At 42.1% G+C, this 13,032-nt stretch overlaps 1 protein-coding gene across 2 annotated transcripts; it reads right to left on the minus strand.

Moving 5' to 3' along the window:
- Positions 1-4,649: 4,649 nt before the first annotated feature.
- On the minus strand, positions 4,650-11,923 carry CBLL1 (Cbl proto-oncogene like 1). 2 transcript variants are annotated; one of them, XM_061366255.1, is made up of 6 exons: positions 11,768-11,923; positions 8,986-9,153; positions 8,540-8,637; positions 8,198-8,281; positions 7,292-7,365; positions 4,650-6,731 (listed from the first exon to the last, which is right to left on the minus strand). In XM_061366255.1, exons 1-6 carry the CDS (start codon positions 11,778-11,780, stop codon positions 5,690-5,692), a joined length of 1,479 nt encoding a protein of 492 aa, XP_061222239.1. In that variant the 5' UTR covers positions 11,781-11,923; the 3' UTR covers positions 4,650-5,689. The 2 variants fall into 2 exon arrangements, with proteins under 2 accessions (XP_061222239.1, XP_061222238.1); XM_061366254.1 differs by having other exon boundaries at positions 8,540-8,640.
- Between the last annotated feature and the right edge of the window lie 1,109 nt (positions 11,924-13,032).

A 13,032-nucleotide genomic window follows, 5' to 3' on the forward strand; every position in this document is an offset into this window, starting at 1 on the left:
TTGCTGACAGGCTCAAAGTTAAGAATACTCCTTCTAAACTGCACTCAAACCAAGTAATTTCAATACTCTTCTGACAGCACAGTGGCCCAGAGCATAAATCCCCCTTCCGAAAATATTCACCATTTCTTAAACGGACAAGGTACCTGGACAGCCCCAACCAGAGAGCCATGTCACATGTCCCTGCCAGCTACTTACCATCCTCTTAAATCACCCCACTCCTTATTTTCAGTGTTGACAACATCACTGCTGTATTTCTGATGCTTTATGTGATTTCCCCCTCCAGATACTGGTTATTTCTTCATTCAACTCTCTGTTACTCCAATACTCAAGTTCCTCTGAGCATTTCACCCTGATATAGGTTGTAGCACATACATCTTGCTCTGTTGTGGGGTATCATGCTGATGCAGATTTACTAGATTTCATACCTGTTTTCTTTTTGGAGAGCAAATGGGTATGGTGTTAATACATCATCACATATCCTGAGCCTATCTCTCCTCAGCACTGCACAGATGCTGGCTAACTAAGTAACAGGCATTTTATAGCCAGCAAGAGGGATGGAGAACACAGAAGCCCATGGTCAAGCCTACTCTCAAACCTGGCTTTCATTTGGTGGTGCAGAAGAGATTGCTTGTGTGATAGAGAAAAAAAATTCAAAGTGATTCAGCTATTCAAGGTCTTGAGCTCAATGGAGAAAGGATTGTAACATGCAAACCTGGTTTTTCAATTTTAAATTTAGCTTCTATTAATATAAAAATAATAAAGATATCTTTAAGTAAAAAAATAAATATATCTTTAAGTACTTCCTCACTGAAATGTCACCCGCAGTTCTCTACTCCTCACTCCTGTGCTGAAGGTGGACAGCTTTTTTTTCTCACTCTACACTTCTGTTCCCTTCTGCTTGCTAAGAAAATGCCTGAAAGTTTACCTGATCCAGAAATTATCTTGGAGCTACACTCCAGCACTGGTTTTCACAAACAAAATGAAAAAACTCATCATGTGTTGACTGACACATACTGCTATTTGAAATCAAGTGTTTGTAAGCAGTTAAGCTGAAGCTCTTGTGAAACATTACTACATAAAAATGAGAACATTCCTGCCTGCTTGCACATATTATCACTTTCCATTGACAGAATTGCATTACAACCACTCCTACTAGCACTCCAGAATCACTTGCATTGTATCATCAAAATTAATTACTAAAGGTTCAAAATGACTCAGCTAATTTACCAGCTTCCTGCTGCTATTCCATCCACAAATTTCCCAATGTATGTTGGATTTTTAAATCTTTTAAACTCTTGTACTCATGAACTGTGTCAAAACTGAAAACAAAAAACCCAAAGAAATTAATGCCCCATATTGAGAGAATAAGGGAATACAATTCAGAGTAGGAAAAGTTGCTAAAGCCTCTCTGTCTTACAGCTAAGGCAAGACTAAAAGGAACTTTAAACTTCATCCTTCTCACTCACATTGCCCAAACCAAGGCAGCTAGTTCAGTTCACAAACTAGTCAGTACAAAACATTAGTGTAAATATAACACACCTGAATACAGTGAAGAACCTCACAGTTATGATAGCAGCATTACTACGTAAGTATGATTTAACAGTTGCTACATAAAAAGGGAAATACAACTTGTGTAACACTGACATTTCTTTCAAATGTAGTCAGGATGAAAATATATAAAACTTGTACATTTTTCTGCTGCACTGGACTCTGTAGCGTCATAAAGACAAACAGGAAAAGTTCAAACTTACTTCCCTCACATTCAGTATTAGGTTGCAGCTGCAATCCACTGCGCTCCTCCAGGCTCCCCGGCTTGGCAGCACCTCCTGTCAGCACCTCCTGTCAGCAAGACATCAACGCAGGCGGAGAGAAAATAACTCACAGACACCAGTTTTACAGAGCAGAAAACATTTTAACAACAGAGAGGTCTGTTCAGAGTCCACCTACAGAGAAAGCCCATCCACAAGTGTGCTTTCAAGAACATTTGTCTCCTGTAACACAGGAGCTAGTTAGGCAGTTTTTCTCCCTTGCTGTGTGTGCAAACTCCAACATGGAATGAATATGAGTTACTTCCACTTTAGTTCTTAAGCAACAGCATTTATCACTCCTTTGAGAGCAGTGGGTGAAAAGAAGTGGGAACTCCAGCCAGTACAGCTAATTCCCTGGATCAGATTTTGAAAAAATAATTCACATCCTTCATTTTTCTGTGAGGCACAAAAAAATATCACTTAACACATCTATGTAACCAATCTTCATGTCAACTCTATTAAAAGCCAACCAACCAAAAATAAAATACACGTTCACACAATTAGCCTGCTTGTGGTAAAGCATGCATGGTTTCAGACAATCCTTTAGACAGAATTGAAGATAATGAGAGAAGCATCTAAATCATAGATGTTTTCAGGCTATCTCCTGGTGCCCTTTCATTCATGACATGGTGGACATCAAACTCCTTCTCATTCCCTTATGTGACATTACTGGAGGAACATACAGTGGCTGACATATCTAAATACGGTCAGGAGTTGTCTTCAGAACTTGAGATCTCCTTGGCAATCCCTGGGAGGGAGACCATTGCCACAGACAGGGGTATCCATTTACAATAAACATAATTCATATGTTTCTCTTTACAGGAAGATGTAAGTAGGAATCCAAAGAACTTGCAAGTACATCTCTCCATTTCTAAGACTGTCAATTACACAGTTAAATACAATATATGAATTTCTGAACTTCATACCAAAATGATCAGGTATTTTGCAAAAAAAAAACCCAACTAACTGACTGAGGTAAAAAAACCTTAAAGCCAAAAGCAACAATAAATCACAAACCAAAACACACCCCAAGCCCCACAAATTAAATGTTAACATAAGTTTTCAACCAAAGCAGACTTTTTTAACTTTGGAACTATGAAAGCATCAATAGTCCCCTTTGTTACACTTGGATGCTTAAGACTTAATAAATGAAAAAGAAAGGATTTAGGTCTTCTTACAGAAGCAGGACACACAAACTTGATCCAATCCTGACTACCTGAGATGACTTTTCACCAAGTCCTCTATCACAAAGAGTTATCACTAAACAATTCAAGGGATCCTTCTGACTTTCTGCACAATACATCACAGTCAGTATGACATACCTTTGCCCCAGATATAAAGAAAAAAAAATTCTCATACATTCTCTACAGTGACATTGTTTTTCTGTGCTTTCTGATAGAGCAAAGCTGCTGTTTTCCCTTAATTGATTCAACTGCCTCAGCATTTTCAGAAAAGCTCTTTATCAAGAATTTTAAGAATAGCTTTGGACCCAGAATTATGTTTGAACCCTTCATCTGTTTCACAACTGACTGAATATGTAACACAAATGTTCAATCTGAATTATTTCTAAAAACAAGCATGATGGTATTTCCTCATCACTGCAACTGAACAGGTAGTAGTCCATTGCAGAATGTCTTATATCCCAGCAGAGTGCCCTGGGGACATTGATGTAATTCTCTGCACAGAAGCCTGAAACATCGTATCCTCATAAACCCCATGTGTTACCTTCTCAGCCTGAACACAGCAAAGCCTGGAACCATCAGTAAGGCTGTTTAAATCAGGTATGTCAGACCTATGTCTGCCTTTGCAGTCAAAGAATATTATTCACATATGCGTATTTCTTCCCCTATGAAGTTATATGGTGTAATATAAACGTGCCTACCTCCTGCCAAGCAATTTAACAGTGACAGAAAGGGGTCCCTTTTAAAGTTCCTCATGTGCTTATTGTTAGCTACTGAAACAAAGTAACGCCCAGGGTCATTTTCACCTTCATACATACTGAAATAGCAAACTTTCAGCCAAGCCAGTACCACAGCACACTACCACAGTCAGCCTCGTTTCTTTACCAGTGTGCTTTATTTTTTAAACAAATAACTTAGTTTTCAGAGAAAGCAAACCAAACAACTCCTTCTCCAAAGAAGCATATTACAGCTAAGCAGACTTCTCATCAGGTGACAATTCCTAGCCATTTGTATACCCCAGAATTTATTTGTATATCCCAGAATTTATTTGCCCATCTCTAAAAAAGTATTTATTTGAAAGGTAGACTAAAAGATTGTCCCTTGGTCACAAGGAAATCCACGGCAATCAAGGACAGAGCAAATTTGAAGAGCCCTTGCTCTGGTAACTAAAAATAGGCAGTTTATATGTAAAATTACAACATTTGGCATGTTACACTGCCAAGCTTTCATAAATTTACCACTAATGAAGCAGGGAAAGACGTTTACAAAATAAATAGTAACACTGAGGCTTTAACATGGTTCAGATTATTTGAGAACAGTGGGGAATTACAAACCTTCACAAAAAACCTAAACCCCAAAAGATTTCTCCACCTAAAAGCACCACAAAGGTTCAGCACTAACATGGATTAAAAATGCAAAGATAAGCACTCCAAATGACAGACTGTGCTGTCATCTTACTGGCTGGTTCTCCTATCAGCTGCACTAAAAAAAAAAAAAAAAAGAACATTCTCATTTATTACATTGCTCTCTATAAAACATAAATTTTGGGCCAAATGAGACCCAAGGGCCTGTTCACACTGCTACTTTTTGACAAAAGAAAACCAAGACACCTAACTCTGGTCTGTTCAGTTAAATCTGTATCACAAAATCGAAACAGATGAAGGATGTGTAGCTTTTTATTTCTTTGTATCTACATGTGGGTTTTCAGACCACTTCTTCCAGGTTATCCAAATGGGAAGTCTTCCTACTGTACATATATTATATAAAGTGACAGAGGCAAACACCACTTCCCTACCTAAAATAATCTGCTTATCACAGACATGGCAAGCCAATTCACAGCCACTTCTGCACAAACATAGCCATAGGTAAACACAAGTTTGAATTGAACACTAGTGAACAGCATACATGTAAACAGAACCTTCCAAATCAAAATTAGCTTTAAAACAAGAACTCCATAAAGCCAAAACCCAAACTAAAAATCCCCACTAAACCCCATAATACATTGCATGGTTTTATGTCATCCCCAAAGTTGTATTTCTGAACAACTTATCTTGCTGCATGAATTTAAAGAAAAAAAAGAAGAAGGAAAAAAACTGAAATGCAGTATTCTGCATGCCTGGTTACAGCCTAAATTTGTTGTAAGTAATGATAACTGTCAGTAGGAGAAATATTTAAGTTCCCTTAATATTTCATTACACCGCCCATTTGGAAAGCATTAGTGCTGAAATGGTGGCCCAGAACTATGCCTGTGTTAATTTCATATAAAAACCCACCGCTTTTACAATCATGTTTCAATTTAATTATTGTACACAGGTTAACAAAAATGTATCACAAGTGAAACTAAACACTGGATTTAACAAAAACAATATTCAGAATGGTACAACACGTGTTCATTTTCTCCAAGAAATATTACAAGTGTTCATCTCAGGACAATTTAGCCACACTAGAGACAGAAGTTCTGTTAAAATGCAACTGTAGTTTACTAAGCCACTTATTTTAGCGCTAGAGTATTTGAAGTCAGAGTCCTACAGCCAAGGCTTAAAATTCATTTAAGATTCAAACTCCAAAATGTCCTACAGTCAAAATGACAGTATTTAAAAAAAAACAAACACACAACAAAATAACCCCAAAACAATTAAAAGGCTGTTGTATATAATTTCATCCTCTTGATAGCACTCTCTATTCATATAGTTGCTTGTATCATTGGTAATAGGGTCTGTATCTGGCTTGATCAGGGTGGTGTGGTCCAGGAAGTGGGGCCTGAGCAGGAGGCCCTTGCATCCTTGGAGGTGGAGGTGGCCCCCTTGGAGCCGGCCATATCCCTGGACTCATTCCCCCAGGCTGTGTGAAAGGGGGACTAAGAGTTCCTTGATCTTCACTGAACTGTGGCAAAGAGTTTGGATTATAGTGATGGGGAGGGGGTGCATTTACATTTACGGGTGGGCCTCCATGCTGAGGAGGGGGAGGTCCTGGAGGAGGATGATTCATATATGGTGGCATCTGGGCAATTATATGTCCAGGTGGTGGGGTAATAGGAGGAGGAGCAGAGGTCATTGGTGGTGGAGGAGCTTGGCTATACACCATGTGAGGCGTAGCTGCTGCCTGGGGAGGGTGCTGCAGCGGATGGCTTATTGGTGGAGGTGGTGGTGGGGGTGGCGCATAATGCTGCTGTGGAGGCATAATATGATGAGGGTGCGATACCACTGGTTGACCCTGGTACTCAGGATGATGATGAGCAGGTGCAGGGGCCGGTGGAGGTGGTTCTCGAGCACCTGAACTGGAATCATCCTGAATAGGGACAGTGATTAAGTTGCTGTGTTTTCTCGTGGAGATGCGGAAGGTGTCCTGACTGACTGGGCGAGGTGGCGGTGGAGCCATTGACATCTCTGCAGGAGGTGCACGAATGTCTTCATGTGGCTGGTTGTAATGCTCGTGTGGCACATGCTGTAAAGGAGGTGGTGGCATCATGATGTGCTGCTTTGGCGGAATGTGGCTCATATGATGTTTCTCAGGTGGCATTATGAAGCGCTCAGGAATTTCAGCAGGTGGCGGGGCAATAGGAGGATGTACAGGTTCAATAGGAGGCCGACTAACAGGCTTCCCAGCTCTCATATGGCGGTGGTTGATGTGAGCTTGTAAGTCCCTCTGTGACAGGTAAGTTCTCTTGCACCCTTGAACAATGCTACACATGAAGAGAGACCCTCGTACACACTGCTCAATTCGCTGCACTGGTTCATTACAGCTAAATCATAAGAGAATATTGGTTTAGAGTCATCATAGAGAGCTCTATCTGCACTATTTTTTTGTTAAGTCAACTAGTTTACCATAGTTACGCAAATTACAACTGACAATTTCCTCTACACCGTAGCAAGGAAAGAAACATTTCATTGATTTTGAAGTTCATCTTGATTTTAAGTTTCCAAACACAACTATGAAAGACCATTAAAATTTCATGAGGTGGAAACTTACAGATAGCTTCACTCTTGGTAATTCCCTCTGTGCACTAAGACTTACCTTGAGTCACTCTCACTAAGTAAATTAAACTGCTGTTCATTCTTGTTTAAATTAGAGCTATAAGAAGTTATCTACCCAGATACTTAAACAGTAAATGCTGATCTCCTGAAATCCCAAAATATAAGATATGAAACTATAATCAACTGATGAAGTAGAGAGTATTCTACTTCCTCTGCTAAAAAACTACATAAATAATTACATAAATAACTGCTAACACAATATCTAAAATAAGGTATTTAAGTTACTTTCCTACATTTGTTTTTAATAACAAGTCTAGAGATAACTTACCCTGGACACATCTTGTCTCCCTTTTTCTCATGTAGTATAGCACAGTCATAGCAGAAAACATGCTTGCAAGGTATCTAGAGACAAAAAACCAGCTCTGTTAGGTCACTGCATATAAATATCTGTGTCATTCTGCAGAATATAGTTCCTTCCTATGGTACAAAATAGTAAGTAGCTAATAATAAAAGTAACTAAGTTCCCTATAAAGTGAACAAGCACAGCCTGTGAACAGGTAAGTTAGCAGTTTACACCATCTTTGCACAGAAGCTTTCTAAAACAGTTTGTGTTCAGTTTGGGGTTTTTTGGGGTAGATTTGTTTGGGCTTTTTAATGTTGGCAAAAACATATAGGCAAAAGTTTAGGTTTTGCAATAATACCAAAAAGAACATTCACAGAAGCTGCATATGAAATCTAATTATATTTCTCTTGCTGGCAAGGAAGAAAAGTTTTAAAAGCATTAACTGTCATTAAGCCAGATCCTGAAGCCTGTTACATCACACTTAGAAATCTAATTTAATCTCAGGGATTTTGTCACAGTAACTTTAAAGGGACATAAATGCAAACTGCTTTCTAACATCACTGTGACTCTTAAACAGCTTCCTTTGAAAGCTAAGTGGTGTAAGGTCAAAACCCAATGAATTTGAAGGGTTTTTTTGTTGATGTTTTGATTTTTTTGTTTAACATTTTCAATCTTACTTTATTACATCAGAGGGCAAAGTGAAATCAGCCAAATGGAAAAAAACCCAAACACGTCAGCAATGAAGGGCCCCGCTTCCATCCTGATATTCTGCTGATTTCAGCAAGTGCCTGAATAGACAGTAACCTCTAAAGGCTTCACAGAAACACAGTAAAACCTAATTTTACCTAAAGGGAAGCCATGACTGCATCTTGCACTGATAGTTTCACTCACCATGCGTCCATACATTTTGATGGGCAATCCACACTTATCACAAAAATGGACTGGTGTATCATCCTTTTCCCCCAGCAAGTTTATCTGATAGGGTAGAGAAGGGAGTGGGAGAACAAAAAAAAAAAAAAAAAATCACTAAAAGCTTCTCATTCCAATTATTATCAACACACTCACTATTTCTGAATTACCTGAGAAGGAAGCAAGAAATGTGAGAAAGCAGAGGATGTATTTTCAATCAGTCAAAAATAATGGAAGCACTTTTACTTAAGAAGCTATCCACTAGAACTATCTACAACGTGGAATGATTCACAAAGATTCATGACTTTCCATCCATGACTTTACCTTATAATCCCAAAAGATGGGTCCAGGGAATCTCCTCTGACTGCCAAACATTTCACCGCCTTTGCATTCATATCGCTCCTCTTTGTTATATTCAAATTCTTCTGTGAAAAGAAGAAAGAAAAGAAAGACACGAGCCAACCACCATGCTTTCCTAACTGACACCAGCTGCTATTAAAAGCATGTATCATTCTATACGGAAACCATCAAGAAATGCACTTGCAACCTGAAGGGCCCATTCTACAGAAAGGCAGAGTCAAAACACTAAGACAGACTGTTTTGGGAGTGTGCACCATGTAATCCTCATAGTGCAACAGCACCCAGGAATTTGAAATTTGTTTGCACTTAGACAGAACCTTGGACTCCAAGTCTTCAGGAGCGAGTACAATCTTGAACAATGCTGAAGTATAATATGCTCCCCCGCAGGGCTAGTATTTATATCAATTTACCTTCATCACCAGCTTGTGTCTTCGAAGGCATCCTGTTCATATTTCTTGGAGTTCGAGGTGCAGGTTTGGTTTTATTGGTCTGTTTTGAGATAAGCTTTATAGGGATTCTTCTACGAACATCAAGACCACCCAATGATCCTGAACTATTTGTTCCTTGCAAATCATTGTCTATGAAAGGGGAAAAAAAAAAAAAGTTATGTATTTTTTTAGTTATCTAAGTTTCCAGAAGAGTTTTAAGAAAAATAACTTTTAAAGCTTAAGACTCATACAACATATCAAAGTTTAATCACTACAAAATAAGTATCTTCACACACAATTTCTTCTAGAAGACAAAAAAAACTGCACTGGGGAAAAGTGTGATTTTAGGAAATCTAGTTATAAAAATAACTCTATTTTAAAAAGTTAGCAAGCCTGTCATTCCTCCACAAAAGGAAATAACCCCAAACATTAACTGTATAGCTTCTCTCACAGCATTAGTAGTACTGAAGAGTCAATTCTTTGTACAACCTTGACAACACAGAATTTCTTATGAGAAGAGGTAATTTTTACAACTTATGTAAATTGTTTATTAAAATTGGAAGGAAACTACTTTCTTTATTAACTCACCATCTTGACATATCACTTACAAATTTAGCATAAAGCATCATAAAAATATCAATACTTAAGAATATGTAATAGTATCATTGCTAAACTGGAAATTATTGCTCCCCACTACACACAGAACTCTCTTTAACCAGACTTAAATCTGAGTACCAGGCCAAAAGAAGCAAAAAGTAGCCTGACACATGCATCAGTAGATACAACACTCTGAGAGATAATCGAAAGGGGGGTATTGCAATAAGAAGTACCAATGAAGGCAGTACAACTCCCTCAGCTTCCAGTGAGTCCACCTTCAACCACTGCATAGCATCTCATCCACACAAAAAGAAAGTTGTCCTTCACAAATCTACCCAGGTCACTGCTACTTAAATGGAAAATGCCATCCTGGCAGCTGTTTCAAAGCTCAGCCTTTAAGGGGTGTGCCACAAGCTGTCACAGCACAAGCCCTGCGCTCCACTTGACAGAGCACTGGAATGATCAAGACCCCAAGGGATTACAGTACTGTAGCACCTAGACACTAAAATTAGGGCCCCATTAGTGTAACTCTGCACAATGCCTCACAAACTACCATCCCCCAAAGCCTATAACCATCCCACACAACACAACAAGTAGGAGGAGGAATAAGAAAAGGGGGAAAAAGGATTGCCCTAAGCAGCTACCACAGGAACTAGGAACTGCAACAAGGCTTCAAACTGGGACCATGACCTGACAGTCACTTTACCACAAATCGAGACTTCAATTTCCTCTTACAGATCAAATGTATTTATTCCTCTCAGCATTGTGGTTTATACGTTTCATGCTAAAAGGCAATATGTAAAAAGGTAAAAGCAAGGAAGCCTGGTTTCACTTCTGTTAATCTGTTGCTTTGACTTAGTCTGTCTTGCTGGGTGAAGAGGTGACCCAGCCAACACAGCTCTCCCACCAGCCTTCCACAGAGGCTGCTGGATTACAACATCAGAGTTAATGATGCTAAAGCTGTGTATTTTCCACTTGTTACGAAATGCTGGTTCCTACCAGAATACACAAAACCACAACACCAGAAAAAGTCTCTGCAGAACCTTAATCCATTTGCAAGTTGGAATAACTAAAACAAATAAATAAAAACAAAACACCAAACCAACCAACCAAACATGTATTATTTAGTCCATTAAACTGCCAATAGGAAACAATTAAGTTCTGATGCCTTTGTTCCATATGCCTTTGCAAGCCATGAGCCATGCATTTACATGAGCAGCTCAACTAATCCAAACTAGCAAGTTTATTAGTCATTCATGTTTCATGAAAGGATAATAAATTCCAGTCTGTGTGAGCAGAACTACCAGAATTAAGTTGAGGAAAAAAATAAACCCAAAACCCAACAAAATACAAACATAGCAAAATTGCTAAGGCTACTCAGAGACGCTCTAATTAGAGGAGATACATCCTCCTGAACTGCGATGTTTAGCAACTTTTTTTAAGTTTTACCTGTGTGTTTCAGGTATTGGGATTTTTTAATCATCAATATAGCTCAAATACTATATAAACTTATAACGCAATCTTTGCTACGAAGAAGGAAAGAAAAAAAAAAAAATCACAAAACACCGTATCAAAATCCCCATACCCATTCATCTATCCGTTGGATAACGCCAGCACGCTAACCAGCAAAGCTACAAAGCCAGATTTAAGCATTTATGCCAGTTTCCTCTCCAGAGCACAAGCACCGATCTCGGCAAACACACCGGTTAAACACCGGCCCCGCCGCCACCTCCGAGCCGCCGCAGGCCCAAAGGCTGCGGACACACCGCCCCGCTTCGCGCAGCCGCCACCGACAGCGCCTGACGCCGCGCCCACTCCCGCCGCGTTCCGCAGCCCGCCCCGGGGCGGGTGAGGGGGCTCCAGGCGCTGGCGGCCCGTCAGGTGCCATGGGGGGCAAAGGAGGCGGGGAGACCGCGCCTCCCCAGTGGGAGCGAGGGACGCGAGCCCGGCGCTGTGGGGACGGACCAGGCCGCACCGCGCGGGCCGCGGGGAACCGCGGCAAACCCGGGACCCGCCGGGGTTACCGGGCGCCAGGCAGCATCCCGCCGCGACCCTGGCACCCCCCGCGTCCGGTGGCCCCGCGGACGGCCTCTCCCCGCCCGCCAGCGAGGAGTGGGCGCAGGTGCGAGCGGGTATAAACGGATCCCCCGGCCTCTCCCCTCCTCACCATTGTGGTCCATGGTTCGGCGCGGGGCACTGTGGGAGCGGAAGGGCGCGGCCGGAAGCAGAAGCGGCCGTGAGACGGGCGGGGGAGCGTGAAAGCGTGTGTGGTCGGGAAGCGTCCGTGGGGATGTGCTCGTTGTGTGTCTGTGGAGCGCCCATGCTGCCGCGGGACGGTGCGCGCATGGCGGAGCTCTGCTGACCGGGCCAACGGCGCAGCGGGCCCAGCGATGAGGCCGGGGAGGAATGCGCGGCTGCCCCGCAGTGGCTGCCGGGAGGGAGGCGGTCGGGCAGCTTCTCTGGGGTGTAGTTCCGTGAGCTGCGGAGGGCGGCCGGGGGCCGCGGCGATGGCTGCTGGGTCGGGTGCCGCCCTTCGGGGAGAAGAGCCTTGCCTAGCGGCGGGCAGGATCTGCTCTCCGGTCAGGCGCAGGCGGGTCTGCTGTGAGTCATCCTCGGGGCTTGCCTCGGCTCCTGGCTCCTGCCCCTCTGGAACGGGCTCCCGGTGGAATTCGGTTGGGTGGCCTTGGGCCGCGGCAGGGTTCGTTAGACACAGGAGGCGTGACCCTGTGTTTCTTGGGGAAGGGCAGAACTAAGAAGAGGGGTCTTTCTGTTGGGGAGCCGCAACAGCGCTGCCCGCGGGCCCGGCGGGAGGGCCGTGTGGTGCGGGATTCCAAGAAATGGGACAGATCTAAAAGCACACGGGCTCTGAATTGCTGCTGGCCAGTCTCAGGTTTTACCATGGAAACGGCATGTTCCTGACAGCTGGGGCTGTAGGAACGTCAATGACTTGATGGAGCAGTGAACATCCAGGGCATCTGAAAGCATCACAGAATCGTAATAGAATGGCGTGGGCTGAAAGGAGCCTTAAAGGTTATGAAATTCCATCCCCCTGCCATGGATAGGGATGCCTTCCACTAGACCAGGTTGCTCAAAGTCCCATCCAGCTTGGCCAACAGCAGTGGATCTCGCTACTTCAAGAGACTACTTTGTGTTACTTCTGAAAACTTGGCAGTTTGTAAATGCTGTGTAATTCAGTGGGATACTGTATCACTGAAGAAAAATATAATACAATTAAAACATAGGTTACAGGGTTTGGTGACTGGCTCACTGAAGGTCTCCATGTCTGGGACCTTTGTGTCCTAATGGAGGGAGTCTCTCATTATAGCCTTAACATCTGAAAGCTGCCATTTAACCCTATTGTTTCTTGTATCCCCTCAAGGCAGATAGAACAGGTTTTCTCTTTTGTCTTTGCTGTTCCTCAAAAGGCAGGCC

The sequence above is a fragment of the Neopsephotus bourkii genome, unplaced genomic scaffold (genome assembly GCF_033783945.1).
Source record: "Neopsephotus bourkii isolate Nb327-2 ecotype Australia unplaced genomic scaffold, CSIRO-AGI_Nbou_v1 NB_1328, whole genome shotgun sequence".
Classification (NCBI taxonomy): domain Eukaryota; kingdom Metazoa; phylum Chordata; class Aves; order Psittaciformes; family Psittacidae; genus Neopsephotus; species Neopsephotus bourkii.